This window comes from Crinia signifera, chromosome 6 (assembly GCF_055691185.1).
Source record: "Crinia signifera chromosome 6, ASM5569118v1, whole genome shotgun sequence".
NCBI classification, from domain to species: domain Eukaryota; kingdom Metazoa; phylum Chordata; class Amphibia; order Anura; family Myobatrachidae; genus Crinia; species Crinia signifera.
Window position 1 is genome coordinate 257,877,188 of NC_139222.1, and position 16,906 is coordinate 257,894,093.

At 45.1% G+C, this 16,906-nt stretch overlaps 1 protein-coding gene across 1 annotated transcript in view; it reads left to right on the forward strand.

Moving 5' to 3' along the window:
• LOC146009247 (alpha-2-macroglobulin-like) overlaps positions 1-16,906 on the forward strand; it is an 89,748-nt gene that overhangs the window by 50,926 nt on the left and 21,916 nt on the right. Inside the window, exons 25-29 of the mRNA XM_083149414.1 lie at positions 822-903; positions 2,543-2,699; positions 3,891-3,965; positions 12,494-12,656; positions 14,720-14,925. Coding sequence (XP_083005540.1) covers positions 822-903; positions 2,543-2,699; positions 3,891-3,965; positions 12,494-12,656; positions 14,720-14,925 — 683 coding nt within the window. The remainder of the gene's footprint in view (positions 1-821; positions 904-2,542; positions 2,700-3,890; positions 3,966-12,493; positions 12,657-14,719; positions 14,926-16,906) is intronic.

Here is a 16,906-nt window from a genome sequence, read left to right on the forward strand (position 1 = left end):
GTTGGTGCAAGTTTGGCAGTGGTTCCCAATTCAATGCAAATGGGGGATGATGAAATCTTAGTGAACGAGAATAAGAATTACGAATTACACATGCACTATAATTAATACCTTTTTGTCATATAAGAAAGACAAGTATAGAAGTGCGCTCTATATATTCACCACATGACCAAAGTTAACATTAATGGAATCATAGATAAAATGTAGTCGGATAAAAGAATAGTTTCTTCAGCAACTGCAACAGGTAAGTAAAATTGTCAGTTTTTCAAGAGAATTCGATTTCTGATCCAACACCTGAATGACTTAAATTCATAGGAGACCCCAAAATGCTATTTAATGAACTTGCTGAAACACCTAGGATTCTAAGACACAGAATAGATTCACTAATTACTCGCTGCTTTTACTGTTACTGTAGATTTAGTTGATAGTGGACCTGATTCAAGAGGGGTCAGAAAGAGCAAAGCAGGTGCTTCTGGGACTAAGTGAAAAACGGACCCGGACAAGACGGTTATCAGACCGTTCACCTCAGCTCTCTTGCTGAGGGCAGGAAATCCCATTCGGAAGTCTCTGCACTCTCATAAAATGGAAGCGGTACACCGTTATTTTTTGCAATGGAGCCCATCCCCGCCCCCTCCCCCAAACGGCTGCAGACTGTCAATCACCTGACATCTGCAGCAGCCTCTTTGCAAGCGGAGATGCAGGACCCAACATCAGCACACGGCTCCATTCCCAGCATCTGAACCAGGCCCATTGTAATCAAATGTACAATATATTTATTTAGTGATTTCTTTTTTAAATTTCTATTTTTTCATGATTCTTCTCAGGGTATCAACGACAGCTGACATACAAACGGGGTGATGGTTCCTATAGTGCTTTTGGGAATAATGACGCTCAGGGAAACACCTGGTAAGTGACTTGGGGGGTGATGTAATAAACACTCAAATTCTGTTATTGTAAAGGCTGGGTTTGAAAAATTACAGAAGCTGATTGGTTGGTACTTTGGGGCAGATATAAGTGAGGAGAAGTGAGCCAGTGGAGAAGCTGTCCCTGGCAACCAATCAGCATTAAAGTAACATCTATAATTTGCATACTTTAAAATTATACAGATTGGTTGCCATTGGCAACTTCTCTACTGGCTCACTTCTCCCTTATCACTGCTTAATACATCTGCCACACTGTCTGAAGTTTTGTTTTTCATGACATGAAAAAAATTGTTTTTACCCAACAGTTAATAGATATTGACCACATAGGGACAAATTCTATTAGCCGAGGTCTTCCGGGGATATTCAATTTAAGTCCGCTGCTGCCCATGATCACCCCACTGGCTGGAAATAACCCAGATTTCTGTTTCAGCCTGTGGGAGGCCCAAATACAAATCTGCAGCAGAGCTGTTAGCCCATAAATCCAGGGGTCCTGGATGAATTCTGACAGTCGTTTCTCCGACGTTGGAATCCCAACTTAAACAGGCTACTTTCCCTTGTACCCCCATAGAGGGAGAATAGAATAGGTAGTACACGTAGCTTGCCACCGAACCTGCAGCATGGCACAGCGAGGTTGCAAGGAGCTTGAATGCACTCGTCCCCCCTGCCAGGCTCCTGACATTCGGGATTCCTTTGTCGGAGAAATGACTGTCGGAGTCCCGATTGTCAGGGACTAAAGCCCAGGGCCGGCGCCACCACTAGGCAAACCTAGGCATTTGCCTAGGGCGCCGGCCACTGGAGGGCGGAAAATGCCGCCCGGGTACCTGTCCTAGCTACGGCACTGTCTATTTAAATCTGGCGGCGGAGGCAGCGGGGGTCCCTGCAGTCTATTAAAAATCACGAGCGCTATCCGCCGGGCTATGCAGAAGCGCTTCTAGTGTGAAAACTCTGGCAGCACGGCACACGCTGATCTCAGCCAATCAGCGTGCTGCCAGTGTTTTCACACTAGAAGCGCTTCCGCATAGCCCGGCGGATAGCGCTCGTGATTTTTAATAGACTGCAGGGACCCCCGCTGCCTCCGCCGCCAGATTTAAATAGACAGCGCCGAACGACAGGTGACCGCCTCCAGGAGGGACACAATGCCCTGCTTCTGGACTTCCCTCTAAAATTATGATTGCCTTTACCTGTGGTGAGACACCTTTCTCATTAGTTTACCAGTTCAAAAAAGATGACGGCAATCAAAAATTAAGAGGGAAGTCCAAGAGCAGAGTAGTTTGTCCCTCCTGGAATGGGTCATGTTGGGAGGTATGCAATGGTCTATTTTGGTATCTATGTATGATTGCCATCACCTGTTTTGTACAGGCTAAATGATAAGAAAGGTGTTTCACCACAGGTGATGGCAATCATACATTGAGAGGGAAGTCCAGGAACAGAGCCATGTGTCCCTCCTCGAGAGGGTCATGTTGGGAGGTATCAAGTAATTTACTGTGCAAGGAAAAGGGGCTGTAACTGAAAAGCCCTGGATGTTAAAACCCAAGGCCACCCCCCTTTTCCTGACTGTTTACGAAATGTTTGTTTTCTAATTATCCAGAAGTGTCCATAAACCTTCATATTATTCCCCACAGGCTGACTGCATTTGTAGTGAAGTCCTTCAACAAAGCGCGGCCTTATATATTTATAGATGAGAAACACCTGAACCACTCCTTTACCTGGCTGAGAAATAACCGCCAAGAAAATGGCTGCTTCCGCAGCGTGGGGAAGCTTTTCAATAACGCTATGAAGGTGCATTGGGTGTATTTTCTGTAGGAGTATACAGTATGTGACGATGGTGGTAGGATTTTTATCACATGCCATTAAAATATATTAATATAATGTGCCACGTGGTTGCCTACCTGACCCTCTCCTTCAGGGAGAAAATGCTCTGTTCCTGGACTTCCCTGGTAATGTATGATTGCCATCACCTGTGGTGAAACACCTTTCTTATCAATTACCGAGCTCACCACAGGTGCAGGCAATCATACATTACCAGGGAAGTCCAGGAACAGAGCATTGTGTTCCTGAAGGAGAGGGTCAGGTAGGCAAGTGTGTGGTGGGAATTGAATCCATGATCTCAGGGAAAAGGTTGTTAGTCGATGCTATTAGGGTCAACAGACCTTAGGTTCGACACAGCCAAAAGGTTGACACGCCTAAGGTCGACAGGGTCAAAAGGTCGGCACAAACATTGGGTCAATATTGGGAAGATCACAGTCAAAAGGTCAGCATGGGTTTTTCACATTTTTTAGAGCTGACCTGTGCTGACACGCAGAATTTCATGCACTACCATCCACTGGGGCATGGAGGGAGAATATAATAATGTGCCCAGCGTGATGATGCACTGAGGCTGAAGCATGATGAGCGCAGCAAGCAATGTGGTGCGAAGGGGGTGTCCATGTCTCCTATGTCGACATTCGGGACCAAAAAATACGTTAAAAACCCCATGTCGACCTTTTGACTGTCGACCTCCCCAAATGCTTGTGTCGACATTTTGACTGCCAACCTTAGGCATGTCAACCTTGTGACTGTGTTGACCTTTTGTCTGTGTTGACCTAAGGCCTTTCGACCTTAATTTTGTTGACCTAGTAATCCCTACCCAATCTCAGTGCTGTGATTCAGCAATGTCAATCATTACACCGACCGTGCTGCCCAATGGACCATTGTTTGAATATATTAAGGCAAGGTGCATCTCTGTATATGTCTGATATAAAGGCCTACCCCCAATAGAGCGGCCCATTCGTGGCTCCACCCCCGAACCGCCCCTTTCCCCTCCCTGATTCTGGCAGCCCTCTCCTGAAGAGGGCAGCATAGAAGTCGGCAACTATGAACTAAATAAAAGGAATATTTTGTAGTATTTAAAAAAATATATTTTCTATTTTTTCTTTCTTTCTGTATATGGTCAACTTAGTTTAACCGCATCCCATGATCTGTTTTATACAGGGTGGAATAGACGATGATATTTCCCTCTCTGCGTATGTAACAATAGCTCTTCTGGAGGCTGGTGTGTCTGTAGAGGTAAGTGACCAATAGCATGGATCTCCCAACTGTCCTGATTTTCCTGTTTTTGTCCCATGGTGGTGGGGGCAGTTGGGAGTCCCCCTGTGCACAGCATCTATTCATAACAGACATAGGGACTGGGGGCATGCCAGCAGCTCATGGAGCACTGGGTATGCCCCCATAGTGACGACAAACACGGCGTGGCTCACAATTGAGACATCAAAGCCACACCCTTTTCACATTATTTTAGTTTCACCTGAATATATTAAAGGGCTTTCATGAAAACCTGCTTCAAACCCTTAATCCGCATTTTTGTAGTAAGCTGATCATATATCCCATACTTATAATGGGAAATGAGACAGCAGGGCATCAGGGGGGTGCCGGAAGCGGTCCCGACAGTCGGGATCCCAACAGTCATTTACCCGACGTCGGGATCCCATCTGTCAAAACGCAGACAGCCGGGTGCCCATCTGCTATTTTCCCTCGTGGGGGTCCACGACCCCCATAGAGGGAGAATAGAATAGGTGGCTCGCATAGCGAGCCACAGTGCCCGCAGCCAGGGGTGCCGAGAGGGGGGGAGCAGGTACACTTTACCCGGGCCTGTCTGGGGGGCCCTGGTCTTGACACACAGTTCTTTTTTTATTTGGTGGGTCTGAGTGTGCCGTAGTCAGCTGTTCAGCGGCGGCATTGGGATTGCGGATGTGGGCAGACGTGGGCCGGCATGGGGGCAGCAGCATCACAGAGGTCCTTTTGAGGCACTCCAGGGCCTGCTAAGAGCCAGCCATGTGACAGGAGTTTACCGTGGCTCCGCGACAGGAGGATACTTAGGGTAGGTAGTCCCTGGGTGCTGTGAGGAACTGGGTCAGAGACAGGCCACCTTCCATGGTAGTACCACCCACTCTGCAGAATCGCAGCCCACCCTACTCCCCACATTTCTATCCCAGCCGCCACCAGCAGCAGCAGGTGCCACCGATGTCCAGGTCACTGTGTTCCAAGATGGAAGGTGGGTGGCTGGATGCTCTGTGTCTGCTGCCTCCCTGCATGCTGCTGGGGCTGAGATCCAACTCTGGAAGTCAGCATGTAACCCCTGGCAGAGAATGTACTGTAACTCCATGACAATAAGCATGTTAACCCCTGGCAAAGCATGTAGCCTATGGCAGAGCATGTTAGTCCATGGCAACGAGCATGTTAACCCCTGGCAGAGCATGAACCTCCTGGCAGAGCAGGTTAATCCCATGCCAAAGAGCATGTTAACCCCTGGCAGAGAATGTGATCCCCTTGCAGAGCAGGTTAATCCCATGGCAACGAGAATGCTAACCCCCTAATATGCAAGGAGCATTACGGTGTGTGGAATAACATGTAATGGGCATAATAGCATGTGGTAAAATATGTAATAGGTATTATGGTGTATGGCATAATGTGTACTTCCCACTACGGTGTGTGGCATAACGTGTAATGAGCATTATGGCATGTGGTATAATATGTAATGGGTGTGTGATATGTGTGTTAGGCATTACGGTGTAAATCTTTGTCCCTGTATCCACCTTGTAAGCAGTGGTGTAACAATGGATCCGCGGGGAGTTTCGTCCGTGGGGCCCCAGGAAGTTGTTGTACCGGGGCCCAGGATTTCTCTTGGCGGCCCTGCCCGCAGCATGGCAAGCCCGCAAGGGGCTTTGTTGCGCTCGCCATGCTGTCTGAGTCCGGGCAGTCGGGATCCCGACGTCGGGCTAATGACTGTTGGAATCCCGACTGTCGGAAAACCCCATACCACACCCGCATCAGGTTAGTGCTGAGGAGACCTATGACAGGACCAGAGCTTTATCGCAGCCTCTGTCCCTGCATGCGCGATATGACATCCTCAGATGCAGACAGTGATAACCCGGCCCCATAAGGTGATTATCCTATTACTCACCTGGCATTTTTCCCAATGTTTTACCAATGTAAAATACATTTTTGCCCCAAAACACACACATGTGTTTTCGTCCAAAGCTTTTTTTCTAGGATTTGGCTTCACCTGCCTGAACAAATCCCCAATAAGAGGCATCAGTCCCGGGATTTTTGCTCAGGAGCCTTTCACACCAGCGCTAGACATGGGAATTTTGGCTGGAGTGAAAGGGGTATTACCGATTATCAGGGCAGTAGAGAGCCTGACTGGACCCTGGTACTTTTTCATGGGCTGTAGACTAATCACAGGAGGTGTGGCCATGCACTCTTAGAATAAAATACAGGACATATAACACATTAACCCCTTCCCGCCGCAGCCTGTTTTTGCCTTCCTGACAGAGCCCTTTTTTTCAAATCTGACAGGTATCACTTAAGTGGGGATAACTTTTTTTTGCTTTTACTTATCCCAGTGATTTTGAGATTGTTTTCTCGTGACACATTGTACTTCAAGTTAGTGGTAAATTTGGGTCGATACAGTCTGTGTTTTTTTGTGAAAAATACCAAAATGTCGCAAAAAAATGGAAAATTTAGCAGTTTTCAAAATGTTAAATTTTCTGCTTGTGAGACAAATAATCATACCACTCAAAATAGTTAATAACTAACATAGACCATATGTCTACTTTATATTTCCATCATTATTTCAACATCCTTTTAATTTTTTTGGACACTAGGAGGCTTAAAATATGAATAGCAAATTCTCAAATTTTCAAGAAAATTTCAAACACTCATTTTTTTAGGGACCAGTTCAGTTCTGATGTGACTTTGATGGACTTGTATGTGAGACACCCCCATAAATGATGCCATTTCAAAAACTGCACCCCTCACAGTTTTCAAAACAGCATTTTGGAAGTTTGTTAACCCTTTAGGTGTTTCACAGGAATTAAAACAAAGTGTAGGTGAAATTTCAAAATTTCATTTTTTTTGCAGATTTGCAATTTTAATACATTTTTCTAAGGAACACAGTAGATTTTACTAGAGAAATGTGACTAAAAATTGATTCCCCCAATTCTTTTGTTTTCATAAATATCCTATATGTGGCCCTAGTGTGCACGTTGACCAAACCACAGGCTTCATAATAGAAGGAGCACCTACTTGATTTTGGAGCCTCCTTTTTATGAGATTATTTTTTAGGCACCATGTAGGTTTCTAGGCACCATAAGATGCTAAAAGTTAGGAACCCCCCCACAAGAGACCCCATTTTGCAAACTACACCCCTCAGGGAATTCATCTAGGGGTATAGTGTACATTTCAAACCCCCAGGGGTTTCACCAATTTTGATACAACTGGGCTGTGAAAATGAAAAATTACATTTTTTACACAAAAATGCAGTTCTGGCTCCAAATTTGTCATTTTCACAAGGAATGAAGGAGACAAAGCACCCCAAAATCTGTGCCCCAATTTCTCCCGAGTACGGCAATGCCTCACATGTGACCAAAAAATACCATTTGGGTGCATGGCAGGACTCAGAAGGGAAGGAGTGATTTTTGGATTTTGCAGCTCAGATTCTGGTGGAATGTTGGTGGGTGCTATGTCGCATTAGCAAGACCCCCGAAGCACCAATACAGTGGAAGCCCCCCACAAGTGACCCCATTTTGCAAACTACACCACTCAGGGAATTCATCTAGGGGTATAATGTACATTTCAAACCCCCCGGGGTTTCACCAATTGTGGTACAACTGGGCAGTGAAAATGAAAAATTAAATTTTTTACACAAAAATGCAGTTCTGGCTCAAAATTTTTCATTTTCACAAGGAATGAAGGAGACAAAGCACCCCAAAATCTGTGCCCCAATTTCTCCCGAGTACGGCAATGCCTCACATGTGACCAAAAAATACCATTTGGGTGCATGGCAGGACTCAGAAGGGAAGGAGTGATTTTTGTATTTTGCAGCTCAGATTCTGGTGGAATGTTGGTGGGTGCTATGTCGCATTAGCAAGACCCCCAAAGCACCAATACAGTGGAAGCCCCCCACAAGTGACCCCATTTTGCAAACTACACCCCTCAGGGAATTCATCTAGGGGTATACTGTACATTTCAAACCCCCAGGGGTTTCACCAATTTTGATACAACTGGGCAGTGAAAATGAAAAATTACATTTTTTTACACAAAAATGCAGTTCTGGCTCAAAATTTTTCATTTTCATAAGGTATGAAGGAGAAAAAGCACCCCAAAATCTGTGCCCCAATTTCTCCCGAGTACGGCAATGCTTCATGTGTGACCAAAAAATGGCAGGACTCAGAAGGGAAGGAGTGATATTTGGATTTTGCAGCACAGATTCTGGTGGAATGTTGGTGGGTGCTATGTCGCATTAGCAAGACCCCCAAAGCACCAATACAGTGGAACCCCCCCCCAAGTGACCCCATTTTGCAAACTACACCCCTCAGGGAATTCATCTAGGGGTATAGTGTACATTTCAAACCCCCGGGGTTTCACCAATTTTGGTACAACTGGGCTGTGCAAATGAAAAATTACATTTTTTTACACAAAAATGCAGTTCTGGCTCAAAATTTTTCATTTTCATAAGGTATGAAGGAGAAAAAGCACCCCAAAATCTGTGCCCCAATTTCTCCCGAGTACGGCAATGCCTCACATGTGACCAAAAAATACCAGTTGGGTGCATGGCAGGACTCAGAAGGGAAGGAGTGATTTTTGGATTTTGCGGCTCAGATTCTGGTGGAATGAATGGTGGGTGCTATGTGGCATTAGCAAGACCCCCGAAGCATGGTGAAATGATGAACCTAATAATCCATAGATGTGTGGTATATTTTAAAACACTCCTTTATACATAGGCCGGGTTTGTCGGGGCAAGTGTCACACTGGAAAATAGTTTCCTTTCTTATTCCCTTTTTATAGCAAACTTTGCACCTTTTTTGTGTCCTGCCCTTTTTTCCAGTGGAGGGGATTTCATCAGGAAAATGCTGCCCTGGTACAATACGGGGGCCAGTACTAGAAGTACTGGGGCCCTCTGCCTGCTGGTTCCCAAATATTAGGCCCTTTATGACTTCCTCTTGAAAGTGCATAAATGTCCCCCTCTGGCTGGTAGAACGGAATAGCACGTAAGCGTTATACAGTGCCATCTGGATGATATACACGGCCAGCTTTTTGTACCAGATTTTTGTTCTCCGCAGGGCACTGAAAGATCCACTCCGCCCATGTACTTATTGTAATCCAGGATACAATTAGGTTTTGAGGTGTGGGTACTGGTACCTCGTACAGGGACGGAGGTGGTACTGTCTCCATGAATTGTTGTCGGTATAAGGACATCCCTCTTGTCCTTATATTTGACCAACAACATATTTTCGGTGGATTGTGCCCTGCTTTCACCCCTTCTCATTACTTGGGCAATGTGCGTTTTTGGGAGGCCTCTTTGTTTCTTGCGCACAGTACCGCAAGCTGCTGTACCTCTTGAACCAAGGGCCTTAAACAGGGGGATGCTAGTGTAAAAGTTATCCACATAGAGGTGATAACCTTTATCCAGGAAGGGGTGCACTAAATCCCAGACAATTTTTCCACTAACACCTACGAGGGAGGGGGGGCATTCTGGCGGTTCAATTCTTGAATCCTTCCCTTCATATACCCTAAACCTGTGAGTGTACCCTGAGGTGCTTTCACACAGCTTATACATTTTTATGCCATACCTTGCCCTCTTATTGGGAAGGTACTGGCGGAATTTAACCCTTCCTTTAAAATGTATAAGGGACTCGTCTATGCAAATGAATTTATCTGGGATGTACATCTCTGCAAATTTGGCACTGAAATGATCAATGACCGGCCTGACTTTGAATAGCCGGTCAAAGGTGGGATCATCTCTGGGTGGGCACTGTGCATTATCGTTGTAATGCAAAAATTTAAGGATTAACTCAAAACGAGTCCGGGTCATGGCCATACGGTAAAATGGGGTGCTGTACAGAACATCTGTACTCCAATATTGCCTAATTTCTGGCTTTTTTACTATGCCCATATGAAACACCAGACCCCAAAATGTCATCATCTCTACTGCATCTACAGGGGTCCACCTGAGGGGTTTTGAGCAATAAACTGCTGGGCATATAAATTAGTTTGGTCCACCATTAAATTTATAAAATCATCAGAGAAAAATAATTTGAAAAAGTCAATTTCTCTGAGACCTGTGGAATCAAATTGGATTCCTGGGATGGCCAAGAACTCAGGAACCTGGGGCTCAAAATTGTCTGGTGGTGGGGTCCATACGAGATCAATTATTGGGGGGGGGGTCTCAGCTGCTCTACGGGGGCGTCTTTGAGGGGGTCCCTCATCACTAGAGGAGGAAGAAGAGCTTAAGATGAATCCTTAAAATTCCCCGCTTGCATCACTGGCTGTGTCAGAGTCAGAGGCAAGCATGGCATATGCCTCCTCCGCTGAATACATTCTTCTGGATGACTGGGATGACATTTGGGATGACATTTGGGATGCCATTTTTATTTTTGTGTTTCTGGTAGTGAAATGTTTCAACACGTGTATAGTGTAGGGGGGGTACAAACTTTATTTCAACACGGGGGTATGTAGTGTGTAGTGTGTATGTAGTGCAGAAATAAAAAATACTTTATACAGGAATTTGATCCCAATAAAAAAAAAAGGTCCTGCGCCAAAAATTGAGCACAGATGTTGGTCAGTAACGTCCGTCACTGAACAGCGCTCAAAGGCAACAGGAATTTGATCAAAAAAAAAAAAAAAATAGATCAACCCTGTGCCGAAAAAGCTGATCAGTGATGTACGTCACTGATCAGCGCACAGTGGCCACAGGACACCCACAAAATCACAGTGTGTGTAAAAAAAAATTAAAAAAAGACCCCACAGCACCCTCAAAAAAAAAAAAAAGGTGATCACTGATGCGACACTGATTACCAGTGAGGGGCAGCAGGTGCACAACCTTTGGTGCAACTGACAGTGCAACTGGCAGCAACTGACAGGTATATATAAAAAAAAAAAACCTGCACCCCCAAAAAGTTGCTGATCAGCACAGATATACTGATCAGCACAAAAGGGGGGGCAGCAGACACAAAATATAGCACTCTCTATCACTCTCTGTCACTATCTCTCTCTATCTCTCTATCTCTCACTATCTATCACTCTATGACACTGCAGCAGCAGCACTGACAGGTATATATATAAAAAAAAAAACTCTGCACCCCCAAAAAGTTGCTGATCAGCACAGATATACTGATCAGCACAAAAGGGGGGGCAGCAGACACAAAATATAGCACACTCTGTCACTATCTCTCTCTATCTCTCTATCTCTCACTATCTATCACTCTATGACACTGCAGCAGCAGCACTGACAGGTATATATATAAAAAAAAACTCTGCACCCCCAAAAAGTTGCTGATCAGTTAATTTATACTGATCAGCACAAAAGGGGGGGCAGCAGTCAGTTGCACACGCAGCACAGCTGTATATATATAACCCAGCACCCCCAAAAAGTTGCTGATCAGCACAGATATACTGATCAGCACAACAGGGGGGGGGGGGGGCAGCAGACACAAAATATAGCACTCTCTGTCACTATCTCTCTCTATCTCTCTCTATCTCTCTCTATCTCTCTCTATCTCTCTATCTATAACTCTATCACACTGCAGCAGCACAACACAGGAAGTCACAAGAAGTCACAAGATCCAGGAAGCATCCAGCACGCTACAAGCAGTGATCAGGTAAGTATTTGCAAGGATCAGGTCAGTATATCACGGCAGATAGGCACGGTGACCGCACTGCACGCAATTCCAGACCGGAATGGCGTCTGCAGTGCAGTCACCGTTAGTTTAAATCACCCTCCATGGCTGTGATTGGTCCGTCGGTCCGACGGACCAATCACGGCCTTTGGGGGCGGGTGGGGTGAGGTGGGGTTACACCAGTGTCACCCTTACACCCCTTGGTGATTGGTGCTGTACTTTACAGCACCAATCACCACCGATCCCTGTGTCACCGGCGAACGTTATTCGCCGGTACACAGAAAACGCTGTAATTGGCTGTTCACATTTGAACAGCCAATCACAGTGATCGCCGACGGGGGGGAGGCATCGCCGCCCCCCCTGGACATGCTGGGACATGTCTGCTGTCAGGGACAGCAGACATCTCCAAACTGTCACCGCGTCTATAGACGCGGTGACAGTTTAAAGCCATGACGTACATTTATGCCATGCGTCGGGAAGTACATGCCGGCCATGACATAAATGTACGTCAAATGTCGGGAAGGGGTTAAGCACCTCCCTGGCCACACTGCAGCACAGCACACAGTAGCATGTTCTGGGTTTGGAAGAGCTGCTGCCATGTAATGGCGGCCCAACTTGGCCCGTCCTTCAGACCCGGGCCTGGGTAATTAGTACCCCCCTCTCTCAGCACCACTGAAGATTGGCATTAGAACAATACATAGATCAAAAGAAAGAAGCAGAACTACGCTACTTAAATTACAAAATCAATTAAATCAATTAATTTAGTTAAATACTGAAAATGTAGCATCGTAAATTCCTTCTACTTCATTTGTTTTTCCTCACTTATACTGTATGCACCACATTAGATACCTGCTCATTTGTATGTTATCATTATACCATCATAGTATTGAGACTCCTACTTATCCCATTCCCTGGCAGGATCCCCTGGTGAGGGACGCGGTGTCCTGCCTGCGGAAGGCTGCTGTGGCTGTCAGCAATGTATACACCCAGGCTCTGCTGCTCTACACCTTCACTTTGTGCGGAGAGACCAAGCTCAGGAACACATTGTTGGATAAATTGGAGGCAAAAGCAGTGAGAGGCGGTAAGGAATGGGCTGAGCTACAGAAAGATATGGTGCAAATGAATGTTATCCTAATGCGCCAGAACAATACATACTGCCTGAGGAGTTCTAGAGGACTACAGTCTAATATACCCCACCCATTTCCCTGGTGTGTGAGGGCATTGTGATACCTTATATTGTGCACCATTATGGGTAATACCCCCAAATGACCAGTGTACTTAATTCACTGCACCTCCCGGGCTAACATCAGGGGGCACTGCTGGGCCTCCAGTCCCATGCCCAGACAGAAGGGGAATCCCGGGACTGAAGTCCATCAAGTATCATTTGTCATAAACACAGTTCACATTTCCCTTGAAGCAATGTAGAGCAGGGCCGGATTAAGCCTTCGGGGGCCCGGGGTCACTTTAGACAGGGGGGGGGGGCTTCCACTTGTCATCACTAGCCGCAAACTGCACCGGAGAATATTACAGAACACAGAGTAAAGGCAGTATAAACTTGGTCAATGGGTAACTTCAGGGGGATTAATATAAACATAAATATATATGTAAAATACCACATGAAATGCCTGTGTTTGTCCCTCTGTACCTTACTCTGTAGGAGACCTTAGAGGCTCAACGCTGCCTCTGATTAAAGCCCTCCCATGACGAGGCTGCAGCTGCTGCTGTCCTCCATAGGCCTGAGAAGCATATGATATGCTCCACCAAGCAGAGCTCAGCACAATCCTCTCAGCCTCTGACCTCTTGTGCACAAAGTCTCATTTGACTCAGTAAACTCCCAGTAATGCGCTGCACACTTGTGCAGTCAGTGTGCCTTGGCTCCCGATGCTCAGCACCATTATTCATTGTCACATTGGCAGATAGGTGAAGCTGCAGCACTACCCCACTCCCATGCACAAAACCTTTAGATACATTTAAAAAAAAAATTATAATAAAAAAAGACATGCCAACCACAGGGACCCCTAGATAGAGGGGGGGCCATGGGTACTGACCCCCTGTGCCCCCCCCCCCCTTAATCCAGCCCTGATGTAGAGGTAGAGTAGTGCTGTCACTGACGCAGACACGCAAGGTCTCACCAGTCACCCCAGGAGTTCGAGAGGGGACCCTGCCTTTGTTGTCAGTCCTGGGCCCCACAAGTTTTGTTGCAGTCCTGAGTATGGAACATGTTATAAGATTCCTCACATACAGTAAGTAAAATGTACAGACATTCAGGGTTCGATGTATCAAGCAGTGACAACAGTGAAGCGTTGACAAGTGGAGACGGTGCAGATGGCAACCAGCTTCTACATATCATTTTACAGAATTGACTTGATAAATGCTTCTTTAAAGCTGATTGGTTGCTATGGGCAACTTCTTAATTTGCCCCCTTCTTTACTATTTCCACTGTTACAATGGGAGTAAAACTGCTATAAGCATGCTATAAGTATAATAATGTAGAAATACTGGAGTGCGAATATTGGCGACCTACTGTATAAGGGAAATGCTAAGCATTATTACAGCGCTAAAAGTGTTTATCTCAGGCCTTGCACATTTGGCCGCACAGGTGTACACAAGTACAATAGATGCTGCTGAATGCTCTTTTGACCCATGGAGGTATCCTGTTACCAGCGGTAGGTTATTACCACATGTCAAAAAATGGATATTTACCATAAGGGGCTATCTAATTATAGCACATTTTTCTGTGCTGTAAATGACCCTGTATTGCACAGAGACACATAGCTTCTGAAAAAAATCCACAGACCTGTGTTTCTGAAGCAATCTTTGTGGGTTTTGAAATTAATTATTAGGGATTTAGTTTCACCTGCCTGAGTCAAGGGAAACTAAACCCCTGACTAGTTCCAGCATCTGGGGCTAATAGGATAGCTGTGTGGTGTCTCCCACTATCTCCAGGCTTTGAGATGAGAACTTGATTCTAGCCAGGTCTGTATATGTTATATGTTACCAAAGGCACTTAGCTCAGTTCATTTGATGTTAGATCATATGATCTTCTCATCATAATGTATGAGTAGAGTATGATGTACAGTATATTTGTGTTTGTCCATGCATATATATGTATTAGTAATGTCTCACACCACGCTGTATCTACAGATGGACAGCTGCACTGGGAGCGGGAGTCGGCTCCGGTCTCTGATGATCTATACTGGTACCGCGCTCCGTCTGCAGAGGTGGAGCTAGCGGCCTACGTGCTCCTGTCACTTGTCTCAGGCTCCAAAAAAGACATAGGCAAAGCTTCGCAGGTTGTGAACTGGTTGAGCAAGCAGCAAAATCCGTATGGAGGATACTCATCCACACAGGTGATATAATGGAGTGGGGAATTGTATTCTACAGTCAATAAAGCTTCGTAATATAATAGAAAAAGAAAGTAAAGCCCCATACACACTGGACTATTTTTGCTCGGCATATGGCACCCTTTAATACAGGGGTGGGGAACCTTTTTTGTGCCAAGGGCCAATTGTATGGTGGAATAATCCTTTTGGGGGCCATATGTAAAAATTTCTCTTACAAATTGTCCTGCTGCAGCCGTCCCACGCTCCGGCGGCTGCCGCTGACTAGGACTGACAGTCTCCGGTTGCTGTTAATTAAGAGGAATCTCGCAAGAACTACTGACATCTCGCAAGAAGTCCCCTGTACTTGACTCCCGGCAAAGCCACCGGGTGGGTAGGAGGGCCACTCAGACTGGCTACGGGGGCCGCATACGGCCCCCGGGCCTGAGGTTCCCCACCACTGCTTTAATAAGATAGGACTCCTTAGTACATGTTTTGTGGTCCCCCGTCCACAGCAGACAATATCACCCTGCTCTATGTAAACATTTTTCATTTATGGATAGCAGGGCGCTACTATGTCCTGTCTTTCATACTGGCACCTGCAACCGTTGGTGAATCCACATATAAAATAGCCCAATCTTGCTAATATATTATCCCACTAGTGCTGGAGATTATCTGCAGTCACAGTGCTACATACATAATGTTTCCATATATGGCTAGAGGGCAGCCAATGTCCTACCAGAATCATAAATGACACCTGCACACATGGTGACTTCCATATTTGGAGGACTCCTCTCTTTCGGAAGATGAATCCTAGTATAATTTGTATGGTGGACAAGGCATGTCAGTAAGATGAGGTCCCAGTTTAGTAGGAGACAGATTCAGGCTGGAATATTAGTCAACCACATTAGCTTCTGCATAGATCTTGGGGGGGATATGTATCAAGCCTTCTACAGGGTGGAGAAGTTGCTCAGAGCAAATATTTAGATCATGCTGTCATTTTACAATATGTTCTTCAAAAATTGTATCTTAAAGCTTTTTTTTTTGCTATGTTCAACTGCATCATTGTCTAGAAGGTTTTAATATAGTCTTTATTTTTCTTTTTCAATAGTAAAAAAAACACACAAATCACATACATCATTCACAATTTAACATATCTGGTCAAATACTATTGTTTTATCATTTTTCTACTATACTTTTCGTTTGGCCAGGCATTAATCACATCCGCAGTACTACATGGTATTTCCCATCCACACCCCTTCCCCCCCCCCCATCCCCCCCCATCCCCCCGAGATCTGTCTATATCCTCTCATTCATTACTTTATGTATTTTCCTTTTTACCCTCTTATGTTCCTTTGTGCTCTATGTGCTGTGCTTTATTTCTATTCTCCATTATAATATTTTGATTTTAACCATATATCCCACACCTGGTGAAATTTCTCTAGTTTTCCTCTTTTTGTGTACATATATCGTTCATGTTTAATAGTGTTATTAACTAAATTTACCCATTGTTTGATGCTTGGGCTGTCATGTGCCAGCCACTTCCTAACTATTAGGACTTTAACCAGTGATACTAAATTTGTGATACATTGCGTTTGGTGCTTATTCATACCTGCTATTTGTATTCTATTTAACAAACACGCTTTTTTATCTATAACAAATTCTGTGCTACCCATTTGTCTAATTCTGTGTTCTACTTGTTGCCACATTTTTTGGAGGTGGCGACATTCCCATAACATATGTAAAAATGTTCCCTGGCAAGTACTGCATTTCGGGCATAGGTCGTTCTTACTTTTGTCATACTGTCTGAGCTTCACTGGAGTGACGTACACTCTGTGCAGGATAAAGAGCTGAATTTGTTGGAACCTAATTGAATATGTCGCCTTCATTGGGGATGCTAGTATTTTTGTCCATTCTTGATCAGTTATATCTCCTACATCTCTACTCCATTCCTCTCTGTTCTTGTCTATCTGATTATTTTTTAGGTTTCCCAGCAGTATCCTATAGATAT